This window comes from Ptychodera flava, chromosome 13, assembly GCF_041260155.1.
Source record: "Ptychodera flava strain L36383 chromosome 13, AS_Pfla_20210202, whole genome shotgun sequence".
Taxonomy (NCBI): domain Eukaryota; kingdom Metazoa; phylum Hemichordata; class Enteropneusta; family Ptychoderidae; genus Ptychodera; species Ptychodera flava.
Genome location: NC_091940.1, coordinates 26,239,027 through 26,256,638, shown reverse-complemented (window position 1 = coordinate 26,256,638; position 17,612 = coordinate 26,239,027). Strand labels below are relative to the sequence as shown.

The 17,612-nt window shown below is 35.6% G+C and overlaps 2 protein-coding genes across 2 annotated transcripts in view; one reads left to right on the top strand and one right to left on the bottom strand.

Annotated features, from left to right (window-relative positions):
- The window catches only part of LOC139148009 (uncharacterized), a 497,920-nt gene that overhangs the window by 384,314 nt on the left and 95,994 nt on the right, over positions 1-17,612 (bottom strand). The gene's annotated exons all lie outside the window — the stretch shown is intronic.
- Positions 1,191-17,575, top strand: LOC139147988 (leucine-rich repeat-containing protein 69-like). The gene is given in 9 exon segments (XM_070719242.1): positions 1,191-1,400; positions 2,458-2,584; positions 5,838-5,910; positions 7,148-7,275; positions 7,278-7,414; positions 8,895-8,996; positions 10,101-10,141; positions 14,972-15,110; positions 15,686-17,575. Coding segments are annotated over 9 exon segments (1,035 nt in total). The 5' UTR covers positions 1,191-1,223; the 3' UTR covers positions 15,797-17,575.

The window sequence follows — 17,612 nt, the reverse complement described above, 5'->3', positions numbered from 1 at the left end:
AAATTATATTTGTTCTTTATGTCAGCTACATTGTCTGGTTCTGCTTCCAAAAGCACGCTGAAACCCACTATTTAGTCAACACAGCATCTATACATTTACATTTGAAGTAGTCAGAACAAGAATTCACTTGTCAACCATAACAGCGCAATCTATATGAGTACAGGCTGATATGACAACTAAATACTATGTATCTCAACAGGCTCTTACCATGGAGGTGCATACTAGAGAAAAAGCTAGTTTCATGTGCTTTTCATATGCATTTACACACTTCAATGTACATGTACATGTATTCCGTGACCATTATGTGATCCCCGAAGAATATTATTCTCGGAGTAAATCGGACGCTCAATAAAGGGTAAATAAAGAAAGGAAGGAAGGAAGGAAGGAAGGAAAGAAGAAAGAATGAATGAATAAATAAAGAAATAAATAAATAAATAAATAAATAAATAAATAAATAAATAAATATAATACATGCTTTGAGGAGTACAACAAGACATGACAGATTAAATGCAGAAAAATAGTTTCAAAGCATCAAAAGGAGTGAAAAAATTATCAACAGTTACAACTATTACAACTTACTGACAATGTCATTTATTTGTTTCTGAAGTATGAAGGAGCGAGTGACACCGCGCCCTCTTGAAGTACGAATTGTATACCTTTGTTTTCGTTCCAATATTAGTTGATGTCAGTTACTAGTACTGACTGTTTGTCTTGGCGGGGAGAAGAAATTATTATTATGTCCGACTCCTACGGAAATCAAAAAATAAATTATGACTGAATGACTGAATAAATAAATGACGAAAATAAATTATAAATATATGAATAAATTGTAAACAAACAAACAAATAGGTCAACCAGCTCTCTTAACGGAAGAGATTGACAGATTAAATTCACAACTTCAGTCGCTCCGGCAAAACGTTGGAAAAGCTTCAGATGTCTTTTTCTGGAAAGGCAATTTTAGAAACGACCCTTTCCGTTAAACACAATACTATAGTGGTAATTCAAGACAATATGGTGGGAGAAATACATCGACACCATTTTCTACTGATTAACTTTTTGTCTGATCCTGTCAGCAACAACGATGGTGTTGTCGCATTTCTCCGGTCGCAAAAGCGCCTTTCTCGCTCACGCAGCGCGGATATGTGTTCACATCGAAATCCCGTGTATTCTCGTACGATTGTACGAGATTCTCCAGCAACCAAAGGCAACCAAGGTAAACTATAATGGCGGACACACTGTTGCTTCGCGCTCTGAAGGGCCAACCAAAAAACCTTAGTTTGACGAATAAGGAGTTAGCTACAGTTCCACGAGTGATAGGCAAGCTGCAGTGTTTGAGTGGTTTGAATTTGAAGAACAACAAAATCACAAGCCTGCCAAAGGAACTGGGATTTCTCACACACGTAAGTATAAACTGGCAGGTGCAGTCCTGCTTGTAACCTTTCGTCCCGAGATGTTCTGTGTATAACGGTAAAGGTAGAACTTGTGTGCTGTTAACCCGATACTCATCGGTTGATCGATAGACAGATGTGAAGTTACGGCCAGTGTAGACGCACATAAATAACAAACTGTGAAAACGGTCGACTCAGTGGTGAAACATCATGCAGTACATTTGCTACGTCTGTAGATTCACGGCCACACTCCCGGACGTCGTACTGTTGTGGACGTGTGCGCCCGTGGTGCGCAGACGAAACCACACAATTTCAATAAATATTCGAGCGAAGCGTCCACAAGAAAGAAATCATGAAAAAAAAAAACGTAATGCGAAGTTCTGATGTCAGAATTCGGACTGACTGTTCCTCTTTTGGAGTTCCATTTCCAAACCATGGAGCTGTTAAAACTTTAGTTTTCGCGAGCTTCGGGTTTCGAGAAGTCACTATACCTCGGTACACAGAACCGAACAAAGTATGCGGTGTTCCAGTGTATTCGTAGCCTGGGAACACAGTTATAGCGCCGGCAGGTTTGTGGACTCAAGTCATTAAATGCACATCTGAATGTTAGAAAACACCAGCAGAGCATAATAAACGCTCCTATCCAATTTACACAAAATGTACAATAAGTGACGCAAGATATTCAGCGACACGAACGGTACATAGAAGCAGTTGTCGTGAAAGGAATTCAACGTTATAAAAAGATCATAAGCGTAGTCCAGCCGTTTCTAAGTTTCAACTGATCTATATTTGAGTATTATAGTGACATTGCCGCAATGTTTTTTCTTGAAGCTGGTACCTGCTCTTTCCATTCGCTTCCCAAGCAACAAACCCATCGTTCAAAACCCCAGTAATTCTTACTTGTAAATAATTCATGATAAGTGAGAGTCTTTCATAAAAGTTTAAACCACTGTGTCATTTAAATGCTTGTCAAAAGATAAGAACCTTTCAACTACAACGACATGCAATTCTAGTTTTATATTTTATTAATTAATCAATTACCATATATTAATTAATGTGTTTATTACAGTTAACAGTACTTAATCTTGGTAACAACCTACTAGCAGAATTGCCAGAGCCATTAGGAAGTCTTCACAGCCTCGAAACGTTGCATCTTTTCCATAATCAAATCACGACGTTAAATACGAAAGTTTTAGGTAAGTAACAAGCTTCTCCTACCGAATGAAGTAATACCGTACTAGAACTTGAAACATTAACAAGTGGCGTAGATTCTTTGATATTGTCAAAAAACTTTCAGAGTAGTGATAATGTACTGGAAAAGGAATAAAAAAGTATCGTTCACACAGTATTTTCTCTCTGTCCATCATCTTTTGCAAGCCAAAGTTGTTTTGATGTCAGTAAGCACATTACTGTAAATGCTCTGTTCTGTACGAGAGTATGGACCAGTTTTTCACATCCATCATATATAGCGGAGATCAATGATGGAATTGTTAAATAGAGGCAAGTGCATTTTCTTAAGTTTGCACGGTATTTCAAGAACTCGGTAGGATGCACTAGTTTGAATGCATGATCAATCACTGGAAATGGTAAAACATTCTACCCAGTTGGTTTGTATGAAAAATAAGATGACTGACTGTCTCTCTCAGAAAAAAAAGTGACAATTAATGGATAAAAACTACAAGTCGCCATATCTATTAATGTTGCTAAGGTACAGTATTTTGTGTAAAGCAAACAAGTCAAGATATTTGAAAAATTCAAGTTCTGGTAGCTTGTATTCATAAGTTTTTAATGAAATGATTGACACAAAGATGAGAAGAGAGAATCTGAAGCAATCACAAAGTACAGTTCTCATGAAAATCTTGCCATTTTGCAATGATATTTAACTTTGCCAGAAACATAATTTCTTCACTGTTCACCCCCTTGCCCCCTTTACGGAGGTCCGACTTTGGCACAGTAAACAATAGGGTTGTACCAAGAAATAGTAGGGACAGGATTAAACTTTGATCAGATTGATCAATGTAAAAAAATAAAAATATTCAATGGCAAAGATTTGAAATAAGGTGATTACTATCTAGTGTCATGCTGCACTGTACCTATTGTTATCCAGAAAATCATGGTAAACATCATTACTGTGTGTTGTAGAGGATTCTAACTGAGATCAGCGTATTACTTCTAAGTGCTTTACAATGTGGAAACAGTGCGTTTGTTCACTTTGGGTGTTTTCTTTTTGCTATTAGTGGGTCTTGCTTATGTAACAGTGCCTATAGGTTCAATTGATTATCTTTTAAACATCTTAAAACAGTCAAAACCTGATTTGATGACCAGTCGTCTCTTTTTGAGTCAGGGTTGATCACAAACACTCCTTTTTCCAAGTGTCTATGATAAAAAAGGGCTTGTTCATGTGATGAACAATTTGATGTACACATCATCACTACATGCAGGCAACATCTTGAATCACTCACTTTAAACCAGACCTTTTTTAATACATGTATTTGTGTACATCAGCTTTTATTAATAAATGTACTTTTAGAGTTCAGGACCTCAAATCAAGATTTAGTAATTCATTTAGAGTGATTTAAAACTCTGATTATTGGTGCAATCACTGCACGAAATCAAGTGAAAGCTATGTGTAATAAACAACATGAATGGCATTACTTAGGCATGCCTAATGAACATACAAAGACTCTTTTGTAATTGTAAGTGACTTTTGCATTGAAGCAAAACTTGATGCATTTGTGTTTAGAGTCAGGTGTGAAAAAGAGAACAAAACAAAAGAAAGACAAGACACAAAAAAAGCATCAGGGATCATTATTTGATACATACCCAGATCCTCCTTGACATTGCTTGAAACACAGCAAGGAGATCATTGTCAATTCATTCTTTTAACCCTTTTCCTGCCAAGTCCATATTTCACCACCAGGTCAAGATGGTTAAAATTAATGAAACACAACTGAACATATTCCATATGGTGTATTTTAACATAATATTGAACATTTGAAAGCTATTGAAAACATAAATACTGTAAACTTGATTTTTTTGGACTAAAGATGCTGTAACAGACCAAGCCAAGTGGGTGAAAATACATTGTGATTGGCTCAATACTGCTTTTTACTGACTTGGCTGATGGGGAAGTGATACTGTCTGGCAGGATAAGGGTTAATCACATATACCTGCTTTACTTCAGCAGGGATTAAAGTTGTGTGCTTCTTGAAAGTGAAAGTTTTTCACTTCTGTCCAGACATTACTGAAACTATTCCCTTTTGCAATTAATATTATAATATGAGTCACAGCGCAAAATTTAGGATTTCAGAAACAACATACTATAGTAAAATTCAAAAAAGCCGCTAACTATATGTTAATGCTAAGGGGAAAGTCAAAGGTGTGATTTGCACAAAAGGAAGGTAGTTACTCCTCAGGGTTAAAGATTGGTGTACATAAGCAGATCAGAAGCATAGTGTATCGTAACAACTGTCCCTAAGGCACATACATCTTCCGAGTATCAGTCATCATGGGTGGTACACCTTTTGATTGACTTCTACTCAGCATAACAGAGTATACATTGAGTTTCTGCATTTAATTTTTAAACTTGAACTAGATGGACTGCCATTAGTTTATTAGTGGATGGATTTCTGTGTACAGTGATTGCATGTCATCGTTGAAAGTATGAAGATGATATGATAGAAACATTGGAGTCAGCAGACTTGATGATTTGTGTCATGTGGAAATTGAAATCATTGAACTCAAGTCACTTAATGGAGCTATTCAATGCAACGTTCTGCACGCACTGCATTCATAATCCTACACTTTGTCTCCCTGCTTTTGGAAGGTTTGCATTCCTGCTGACTTGAACTTCTCTGCAGGTTCTGGTATGATAACTCAAAATGTAAGATTTAAGGTATCATAATTAAACTACAGAAGGGCTCTAGATTAATTGGGGGGGGGGGATATTCAACACAATGGAGAGGTTCCAAGCTACCGTTTCCAAGTTAAGACCAGCCTACTTTGAAAGAGTTCACATGACACCTGTCCTTACACGCTGTTACTTTTGATATTAAGTCATTGTTTTTGTTCTGGAAAGCAATTACATTATTTTTTTCATACAGTAATTGCCCTGTTGTTAAAGTGTGTTGAAATAATAAACAGCATCTTCACAAACACAATTTACAGTGTATGTACAATACTCTGTAGTTCTATTGAAACTTGAATCGTAGTCTTGTCTGAAATTCGGTTGCTAGCACAAAATAACATCATACAATGAAATTGCTATCCATGAATGAGTTTACTCAAATATAGGCGTACAACTCACTAGAAAAAGAAATTGTAGAAACTGTGAAAAACTAATTTACAATACATCAAAAGTTGCAGTTAATGGAGCTGAAACTTCATGTTGAGCATACAATAACTGTAATTATCTCTCCCTCTTACCGTCTGCTGGCATTACTTCAACAGGTGGACTCAGAAACCTGATATTGTTGAATCTTAATAACAACAAACTGAAGGCACTCCCAGCTGGAATAAACAAGTAAGTATGACATTTAAAATACTTGAATCGTCTGTGCTTGTGTTTTTGTCCATCTTGTTTCAGAGTACCCTGTTATAAACCTCCCCTCAATTTCAATTGTGAGAGCCATTGAAAAGCGGGCATGTTTTCCCTACTATACTCTTATAATCCGTCAGGGTTTTACGTTCCTTTTCACTTGTATGGACACAGTGGAAACTATACCAGTACTTGAAATCAAAACAGTGTTGACGACATCTCAGAGTGGAAAGTATACCAGTACCGGTACTTGAAACCAAAACAGTGTTGATGACATCTCAGTGTCAATAGCTATTCCACAGTCACAATTGATCTCCCACCAAGATCTACAGGTTCAAAGGTCGATGGATAATCAACAAATAGAATAAGGGCTTTCAAGTAGGGAGGGGGGGGTTCTTCCAATGAGAATATTCATTACTGCAGTATGATGATAATTTTTCAGCTGGAATGTCCAAACACCACAACTTCAAACGCTATTCTAATTCGATTAATATTCTGTGCCGTCAAATGAAAAAATTCTTACAGTACCGTGATATCACTTTAAAATACCTGTTTGAGAACAAGTACTTGATCCGTGCTTATCAACATACCAGACTTGCATGAGTGTAACCAGAAAAATCTTCTCCGACGAGGCCAGGGTACTAATACAGGGTCGTAAGACCTAGGCTTGCAGAAAATACTAGTCTTTCATATGAAACAGGTGTCTAAAAGACAAGAGATTGTAAAATACTGTAAACTTTGAACTTTAAACCTTTTTGAAAAGTGAACTTTGCCAGCTCCTGTGTGTCAAAAATCAGTAACTCTTTCTTATATACTGTCCTTGGTGTAAATTACATTACATACATGGAGTTCAGGAACAAACTAAACTTGATTATTCTTGTTTTGTTTTGCTCTACCTCCCCTTTTACTAATATAGTTTGATTAGGGCTCTATTTCTTTGATTTTTTGACCTGCTGCAAAAAAAGAATAATTCTATATAGTTGGATCAATGACAGGGGTCATAATGTACCAACTGCATGCCTAAACTCAAGCTGCTGAAACGTACCTTATTTTTTACACTTTCACGCATCATCCCTCCCCCATTTCTCTGTAAATGGTTTCAACTCCTCACCACAAACAATATGATAAGGGTACAGTTCTTAGGGTATGCAGGACATAAGCCGAGGTGGTCATCTCCCCCCCCAACATTAACAGTAATTTCTTGTTTTCCCCTTGATACCAGATTAACAAAGCTGCAATCTCTGAGTGTGGACAGAAACATGTTGACGACACTGCCATCAGAATTGTGTGCTCTCAGTGAGCTGCATGAGCTGCATGCAGCCCACAACCAGATCTCCATGTTGCCGCTAGAAATGGCTTCCTTGTCAACCTACAGAAACTCTACCTCCAACAGAACAGAATAAAAGAACTTCCGGAGGGAGTGGGAAAATTGTACAAATTACAAATCATAGATATAGCAGCCAATGACCTCAGGATATTTCCAACAGAGGTGGGTGATTTATTTCATTTTATTTTTTGTCAAAATTTTTCTCATTTTTCATTTATTTGTGTACATAGTGCTCAGCTTTTACTTACATTTAACTTTAAATTTATTGTTAAACACAGAAGGGAACTCACATTCCTCCAGAGTAACTGATCACCTCGTCATGTCATGAATACGTAACCCTAACCTTTTGTTTTCAAGGAACATTTTTGGTTTGTTTGAAAAGATCATGGTGGGAGTCCCTAAGAAAAGAAGTGAAATTGGGGTAACACAAGAGTTCTGTATATTTACTATATTTTGTTGCTATGGTGGTTCACTCATGAGTTAAAAATGTCTTTTAAAGTTAGCAATCTTCCTATCTGTGGCCAGTACTCATGGTCACCATGTATTCATTGATATAGCAAATAATGCTCTATTTCCTTGCATCAAATAGTCTCCTTGGAGGACATACAATCTGTCCCTGACATTGTTATTTTCTGTTGACTGGCAATCTGTTGTTACGGTCATTAAATTCTTCTACAAGCCAATCTAATTCAGCTATTTGTTTAAGACAAAAGGGACTGTTAAGAGAGATTGATTTCTCAGTAATATGGCTAATAGACCTGCTGGTATTTTGCCAGGTGCCAGCTCAATTTTCAGACGCCTCTTAGAAATTTTGCATGCAAGACTTAATTTGCAGGAAAAGGATACTTTTCTGCGTTTTCTTATTCAGCGCTTGGTACCGGGTACTCTCAAAATATCCATTAAACAGAATTTGATACCCTGCATGTATTTTCAATTTCGCTTGTTACGTTCATATTTTGCTTTCTCCAAAGTTGGCCGAACTGAAAAGTATAGACTGTCTTAAATGGCTTAGGAGAAATTGAAAACAATATTGTACCACTGGCAATGACCTAGAAAAAATGGTGTTCTTGTCTCCTATCTTGCACATGTCAATTTAGACTGGCCATTTCAGCCTTTTTTTGCATTTGTTTTTACAAAAAATGAGCCACAAAAAATTGAGAGTGGAAGTGCCCTATGCAAAGTAGACAATATTAATGTTTGTAGATCATTGGTTATGCAGTGCCAAGGTCTGAACAGTGAAGTTATCATCATCATCTTATTGTGTGTGAGAATTAATGATAAATGTAAACATTCTTTTTTAGTTTTCATGTTGGCAGTTGAACTTGAAAGTTGAAAGTAATATAAAAGGTATTACTGTATCATTTTGTAAGAGGTCAAGGGTGAGAAATAATTTTTTGCTCTGTTATTAATGAAAATTAAATACTCATTGTAACACACCTGTGTGAGAATGTGCAACTAGATTTACTGAAAATATTAAAACGAACGACCTGAGCAGATCATATTTCAGTGGTATGTTTCCGTAATATGTTAGCTGAATGAAAACAAAGGCTATTTTTAGATAAACTCAAATTGCATCTTGGCAACTACAATTACCACTTCAACTGTGAAATAACCTGTTTTTCTTTGCTTTGCAACTTAACAGTTAAATAAGCTGCCCCTTCGGGAATTGTACAGTGAGGAGAACCCACTCCTGCAACAACTACCCGTACACTCCATCCAGGAAGAAGAAATATTGTCTCTGAAGGTATGGCGTCATGTTCTGGTGACAAATAAACAGAGATGGAATGAAACAAAGAGTATCTGGCAGTTGCTATGGTGATGGAAACCTAGCAACATACTGTTTTATCTGAATGATGTTCATTTCAACAGATTAGATATGCAAAGTACGACAAATGATGGGTTAGCGTGAGAGGTATTACAAATGTTGGAAATTTGCCAGATTTTTTTAAAGTCTGCAGATCACCCTGATTTACTATAGCTCTTAAGTTTTAAGATGCCCCAGGTTACTGACAAAACGCTTGAGCCCTTAATGTCATTGCCAACAGTGCACTGTAGTCTTATTAAGGGGCGCACAGTGTCTTTAATTCTCGCTACCGTAAAATTAAATAGCTTTTGTCTTGTGCTAAGGGGTCAGGTACATGATTTTGCAATGCATTGTGGGCAAAATGTCGACTTCTCACCACAGCAAGTTTGAGATGGTGATCTAATAAACACTTTTGACACTGATATAACTTCTGCCTTGGCAAAAAGTTATGTCTATTCATGAAACTAGCTAAACTTATGCATCTTTTCCAGTTTTTAGGCATTTCTGATATGAAATTTCCGTATAACCTAAAATTTTACTTTGGCTTCTGTAGTCATGTGTAGTGTACCTGTAGAGATCCATCATATTGAAAATATGGTAGACTGCCTTAGATTTTTATTATGACTCATGAAGGTGGCAAAATCATTTGTAAGGTACTTAGAATTCGTTTACTGCAACTTGGGCAGTGCAAATGAACATTGTGAAATTCCGATCTTCAACGTTTTGAAATTTCTTATCTTCTAAAAATGGTTTTCAGTTGTGTAGTTCTTAAAGAAATAAAACAAAAAGAGTGCCCTGAGTAGAACTTTCAGAATCACACATACATTGATGTCTTGATAACACCGATTTAATGTTGGTCTAGTTTGTAACCAGTTGGTTTTAGACACTGCCAGCGTTACAGCTGTAAATTAACTGGCTAGATCGTAGATTGAGTTTACCTACATGTATGCATATCACACTCTGGAAGACAAACGAATGGGAACTGAAATTCCAAATGATTTGAAAGAGCAAGATCATTAAGCTGAAAATTTCTTTCTTTTACAGGAAATAGTTGCAAGATATATTTTGAAAGAGCTCAAAGATAGGTAAGCAGATGCCATTTTGTCAGTCGTCATTGCTAATAAGATGAATATTTCCCCCTCACAGTGCTCCCTAAGTCTTCCAAAATAACTGGTAATAAAGATATCACTTGTGAAAACTGGCTATTGCAACTCTGTGGACAAAGTCAAAAAGTTCTGACCTTGGTTCCCCCTGACCAATTTCTGTAGCACACTAACTGTGAACCCAATACATAGCTAATGGACAAATCATTATTTTTTAAATATCGATAAATTGATCATGTCAAATAATTCATAAACATTTTCATTCACTGCATTAATGTCAACCCAACTCATTGAAAACCCTGTTCCTACTCATTGGGATATTAACCCGATAACATTGTCAGTAATTAAGTTTAACATAGCGTTAATTCCAATTGCTCATCTATGCAGAACTTATTAAATCACAAAGCAATTACTGTATGATATACACATCTTTTGCTTAGCAATTTCTCATAGCTTATTTTGAACCTGTGTTTCACATGTTTATTTATTTTAACATCATTGCATGTGCATGTTTGCTTTATTTTTTTGCTGCGATTTTGCTTTTTATTTTATTTTGCTGCAATTGTCACTAAAGACGCAAATTGGTTCGATACGGCGATGAATTATTTTGGGAAGAAAACGAGGCGTAAGTTGCTGTGTGTGCTGCTACTGTAGAATAGCTTCTTAAGCAAATTTTCAAACTCTTTGCCCAAAGTTCACATCTTCTGTTTTCAACTTTACCCTCATATGATTGCAATATGTGTAATTTACTCTCCATTTTCTGCATATTTAGTGCATGCCATGTGTTATATTTAAGTGCACCATCAGCATACCCCCTAAAAATCAAAAATCAACTTATTCATTCTGATCCTTTAAAGTTTGAAACTGTTGCTGTATTTCATCCATCACCTTAAGTTCCTGTGCAAGTTCAACAAAATCTCCATGAAACATGTAGTTTTCACCAGTCATTAATTTTCACTGGCTTTTTACGTCAACTTCAAAGATAAATGATGCTTCACCACCATACATTGTTGACTGCAGCCTGAGTACCATTACTGTTCCTTCCAAGAGCATTAAACCAATGCCCAAAGTGTAAATTTTGCTTACAGATTTCCCCCCCCCCCAAGTTTGAAAATTCTCCTTCCGGTCATAAAAACCTCATCATCTGTATCATCATCTGTGTCGTTACATTCCAAATTTGATTTCTCATTCTTGAAATCTGTTTGTCTTCAGGCTTCATCTGTACCTTCCCTCCATTCCTGTTTTCCATGACTTTTTCCATTGGTACTGTATTTTCCTCTTTCAATCTCCTCATTGCCCTCTAACAGTGTATTGGTAACCCAATTTTCCAGGTTTGATGACGATTTAAGTCTTATCAAGCAATTAAAACAAAACTGGGCGTTCTTTCACAAGAGTGTGTTGTGTGCAGTGACTACTAATAGAATGCTGAGTGCAAAACAAAAAAAGATCGAAAATGGTCATTTTGACCTTTCAACTGAAATAAATTCTCAGGCCACGCCTTAAGTCTCATTGTTGTAAATTCCTTTTGGTAACAAAGGAATGTGAGCGACCAGCAACATTATGGTGACTATGGCAAGGTAGATTATGCCAGTCTTATTTGATGTCCCCCTTTGTCTGTTTAATTTGTTATCCAGCATGTCAAATCAAAATCTTTGTCATATTGTACTCTCAAAATCTATCCACAGCATAGAGCAGGAATGTTGAGTATTATTTGAATTTGAACACTGAATCACCTTGTCATTTCTTCCAGTTGGATGATGGTATTATGACATGGGCATCATAGAGGCCAAATAAATCCCAACTTCCAATAGATGTTGTTGCCTACAATTACATGTACAAAGTTTCAGATGATTTGTTTGAAGTTGGCTGATCGGGGTCTGATAGAATTATTGTCCACTCGAAAATGTCCATAAAATGTCCATCAAAATAAGGAAATTGTGTTGGCATAGTTTTTCTAAAATTGAAATAGTCATTGACTTTTAAGAGTTAAAATCAATGAAAAACTTTCATCAAAAAAAGTGAAATACATTTCTTGGCCTTGGCATCTCTTCTGATGTTAGTTTCTTCACCATGCCATTGCTACAACAGCCACTGTAACTATCAAGGCAATATTTACCTTCCTCATGCTCATCACAAATACTATAGTAGCCACCAACACCATAGTTTTTTTCCTTTGATCACACCACCAGTACCAATCACTGTCACCAATATTTTCCTGGACCTTAACAGAGCTAGGCCACCACTACTATGGCAGCCACTATTAATTTGGTATTTCCCTGGCCATCACCACTTTGAAAGCCATCGGTGTGATGGCATATATATATATATATATATATATATATATATATATATATATATATATATATATATATATATATATATATATATATATATATATATATATATATATATATATATATATATATATATATTATGCCATAACACGATGGCTTTCAAAGTGTATATATATATATATATATATATATATTATATATATATATATATATATATTATATATATATATATATATATATATATATATATATATATCATTGTATTATATATATATAATATATATATATTATATATATATATATATATATATATATATATATATATATATATATATATATATATCTGTGCTCTCCCTGGCCTTTCGAAATTGTTAGTAAATTTACGAATTGGGTTCAAAAAATATTAGTAAGCACAAATTGTGTTATTCTGAGCCTGCCAATTTTCAACAAGCACTTCTGGTACTCAATAAATGATTTTAAGGGGATAGAAATGATGAATGATTTCATTATAGACAAAAAAATGAAAAATCCCTTTTTAGTTTTTTTGACAATGAACACTCATATTTTGATACGCATTTTCAAAAGATCCATTGAATAACACAGTACATCATGGGTCATGAATGCTTGTAACATTGAAATTTCTTCCTTGTCTCAATAAAGTGTGTAATTTTGGTCAACCGGCCAATGAATGTTATTCAATTACTCGATCTTTATTACACAACATAACATTTTCAAGTATATTGTGACACAAATCATAACTCCCTTTGTGTGTGTAGTCAGTGGTTGATGATTATATATATTAATATATGAAGCGGTCATTAATATTATCAAATATTATCAGTGTTTGCACAAGTTTTAGATGCTAGAAAATCTGTCCCTGTTTTTCATATTTGGAAAGCTCTGTTACTTTGAAAGTATGCATGTCATCCATAGGTACTAGATGGTGCCTCTATAGCTGCAGTCATTATGCCATGTTCATCTCTAAAATTCTTTTAAAACACCACTGATCAGAACATTTGGCAGTCTGTGGTTTCGCACAAATTTTATCTCATCTCAATCAAATTTAAGTACGCAAACTACTAATGTTTTCTTAGAGACAGTTACACTTTTAAACGCTGCTGATGATCGTCATTTATTTTTTGTCTGGATAACTTTTTGGTAATGGGAATGTGCACAGCATTTTCTCTGGATCATAGAAAACTATCAGTATTCATAACATTTGCTGAGACAGTTTCTTGTAAAATATTTTGAAGGAAACCTATTAAAATTGGCAAGCTGACTGAAAAATTCAATTTGCAGATCGCCAAATGACAAATCTATGACGTCTAAGATTCCGGCTCGCTTCCACCTCCATGCACAGACAAACACTTTGCAGTACATCGTTCAACCATGCGCGGTCCGGACTGCAGTTCTGCTGTAGTTCGACTGTCTTTCAGGCTGACTGTTCTTGATCTCTTCTAGCTCTGTGGTTTCATTGTTTCGTATTTTTCATATCAGTTGCCGTTTTTATGCCCAACTTTCTTTCCCAGCTGAGGATACAATGAATTATCTAAAAGCATTTGTAACTGCCCGCTTCCCTCGATCCGCTTCAACGTCCATTCGGAAAGTTGACAGCATGTGAGTGTTAGGGTGTCTCGAAACTACCGTAATGGGATGGTAATGCATGACATGCCACTATGAGAGTACAAGACCCGGGGATCTTGAAACCTTTTCGCGCATGCTCATGTTATCACAGGTCAAAGTCCAAAGCTAGCTATCACCATGTGTCGATGCGCCGATGATAGGGGCAGCGTAGGTTTTGAAAGACGAGATATGACAGTATTTCCCCGGAATTCACAATCTTGACCGAAAATCAGGCTTCAAAAATAACAAAATTGTTCGTAAATGGCCGATCGGGCATTTATTTTTTTTCGTAAATTTTCATTTTTGTTCGTAATTTACGAACGTTACGAGCGACAGCGAGAGCACAGTATATATATATATATATAATATATATATATATATATATATATATATATATATATATATATATATATATATATTATATATATATACTGAGAATCAAGGAACTTGTAGTTGTCACTCTACAGGCTGTTTCATGCGCTAAGCAATCATCAGGAGTGAAGGTTTGGCGGCAATAGAACTGTTTATATTGTGTTGCAGGTGGGCATGCATATTATATATATATATAATACAATGGCAACCACCACTGATATATATATATATATATATATATATATATATATATATATATATATATATATATATATATATATATATATATATATATATATATATATATATATATATATATATATATATATATATATATATATATATATATATATTAAATACATGAACCACCACTGTCGTCAGTCATGATAGTATTTTTCTGCCCCCTGCAGGCAACAAAGTCATCACTCCTGTAGCATATAGTTCCTTTGCCTTGCCTCCACTATCCAGGGTTATGCCTACACCCCGCAGTGAAATAATATTTTATTGTTTCTTCAATGCCTAGGTGGTCTTACCTGAGGAAGGCCATCCGACACTATCCCAATGTGAAAGACATGCTAGCCCAGGCCAGTAAATGTGCTCTGTGTGGAGAGTCGTTTCTCAACACCTGGCTGGAATGTGTCAGGTTTGTGGACGCCCACAAGGTAGGTAGATTGATTTAACAAATCTGTAATACTCTATTCAACTGTAGTGGAAATAGTGGCCATAAGGATCAGTCAATGATGTATCGCCAAGTGTGTTTGAGTATCAAGTGAATCCAACGTACAGTTAATAAAGATAGTGATTTGTCTCTTGCTGTTTGCAACAGTTGAATCAACCAATCAGCATTAGTCTTAGTGGCATGGGTTTGAAAATCAGCATGACTGTAAAAACATTCACAGATCAATTATTAAAAATATCTTCCTTCAGAACATGTAGTTGAACTTGATTTTGACCTGCCTACACTACAGATCAGTGCATGTAAATCAGGCTCCGTGCAGCATCTCGGAAGCTGTTTGCCAATTGGTTGGCTGAAACTCATCCTTCTTATTGGATTATTTCCAAACTGTCAATCAGGTAGATTGCCGTAGTTTCAGGTTTCTTGAGTTCCTATGAATCAGATATAAGTTAACCTTGTCAGCCACTGCACTTTACCAGTGAAAGTCAGTCAGTTGTGAAGCCACGTACGTCACCCATGCAAAGTGTAAACAAGTTTATCGTATTGTATTTTTGTTTACAGGAATTGAAAACCAATAATGCAACTGGAACGATTCCAGTCAGAGCTCTACTGTGTTCCTACAAATGTTTCAACACCCCTGGTCACGAATTCTACGGAGTAGCCTTCCCATAATGCAACAGCCAAACAACAAACAGAAAAAAACCCAATGGACTGAAATGTGAATATGAGTGTTATCGGTAAAGCAGTTTACAGTGGGCATCACAGGGCTTGTGTATGAAAACCATAACAAGATGCAAAAGTTTTGGGAAAAACCCCATCAGTATAATTGTTGCAGTACCTATCAACGGAAATGAAAGTACAGACTATGCAGGGATTGTAATGCTCTCCATGGAGGGTACTCCAACTCAATGATGTACACACAGTGCACCATGCAAACTACTTCTTTCTGACTCAAAGTATTACTTTCAACGTCAACATTGTTTCTCTCTGTAAATATTTTTCTCTACTTTCCGATCTGATTTTTATCAATCAGTTGTACAGACTGCCATTTCAAGATTTTGTATCTGTTGTATCAATTTTCTTTCCATTACAATCAGGTTTTCTTCTTTTTCAAGATCAAGCATTAAACATACACAGACTATGCTATGCTTTTGATTTATACAGTTATACATCCATTGTAAAGTTTAGCTTCATTTTATGCGTGTAGTGTTTTCATGTAATTGTGCCCCCATATTAACTTGCATGGTTGAATTGTTTATTTATTGTGTATAAAACTTCACTTTTTTCCCCTGAAAGATGTAAATAAAATATTTTGATGATAAGTCAGCAATATTTAAGATTTGAATATCCAATACCTACATACTTTTGAATACTTGTCGAAGCTGTTTGGCCTTAGTGCATGAATCTCCTTCTTAATGTAAACTTGGCGTCAATACTTTGTCATAGCTTTTATAGCAGGTGTAACCCATCCTTTCTAGATAATTAGCCTGTATCTTTTGGTATACTGCAAAAGGATGAATTCCTCTTTGCGAATTACAAACTGTCACAAATATTGCCAGGAATATTGCATCCATTTTACAACATACCCGTCCAAACTGTTCAGTGAACATACAGGATTGTTTTCAAAGTTCTGTTGCCAAAGCATCGGCCATCAACTGTACTGGCATTGTGCTATTCAGTCTATAATAACACATTGTGTGCTGTTGAAGACAAGATTCAGTCCGTTTAAACGGACATAAGCTGTAACTTGTGGCACGTTTTTCAGTATTCTGCTTCTGTATATCAACTACCGTGTCTGACCCTAATCCGTTTGTCATGCTGAAATTTCAAGTATTCTTTTTGTCAACACAGCTTGTATGTGTGTAGTGATCATTGTTTATTGTTTACAAATGAATTCTAGTCCGGACTTGAATACAATTTTCAACAATAACAATGGAGATTATACTCATATAGGTTGTGTTGATATGCTAAATACTTGGCATTAAATTACAGTTTAGGGATTCAATGCAGAAAGTGTAGGGAAACTACAAAACAAAAGTTCTGAAAAAATAGCCAAAAGATACAGCTTCAGGCCCTTTAAACAAGACCATAATTACAACCGTTTGAATTTAAAGTAGGGACCAGATAAAGCATCTGGAAGTACACATTGTGGTATCTCAATGTTATTAATTTTGTCAATACATGCTTATGATCTGTCAGAGTAGCTGTTTTTTTGCTACTACAATGAGAAAAAAATATGAATGTTACAAGAATAGTTAGGCAGAAATTGCCTGAGTGGTGTTGGAACCAACAAATGTCAATTCGTTGCCGTAGATACCGTCCAAAGGTTTCTCACACATTTAAAACTTTTCATGTGTTGAACTCAATGTATAGTCTCTTTACTACAAGGGTATCATATTTTATGTAAATATTTGTATTATAATAAAATTGATTCATTATTACATTGTCACATACCAAGACCATTGAACTTTTATAATTGTTGGGAGAG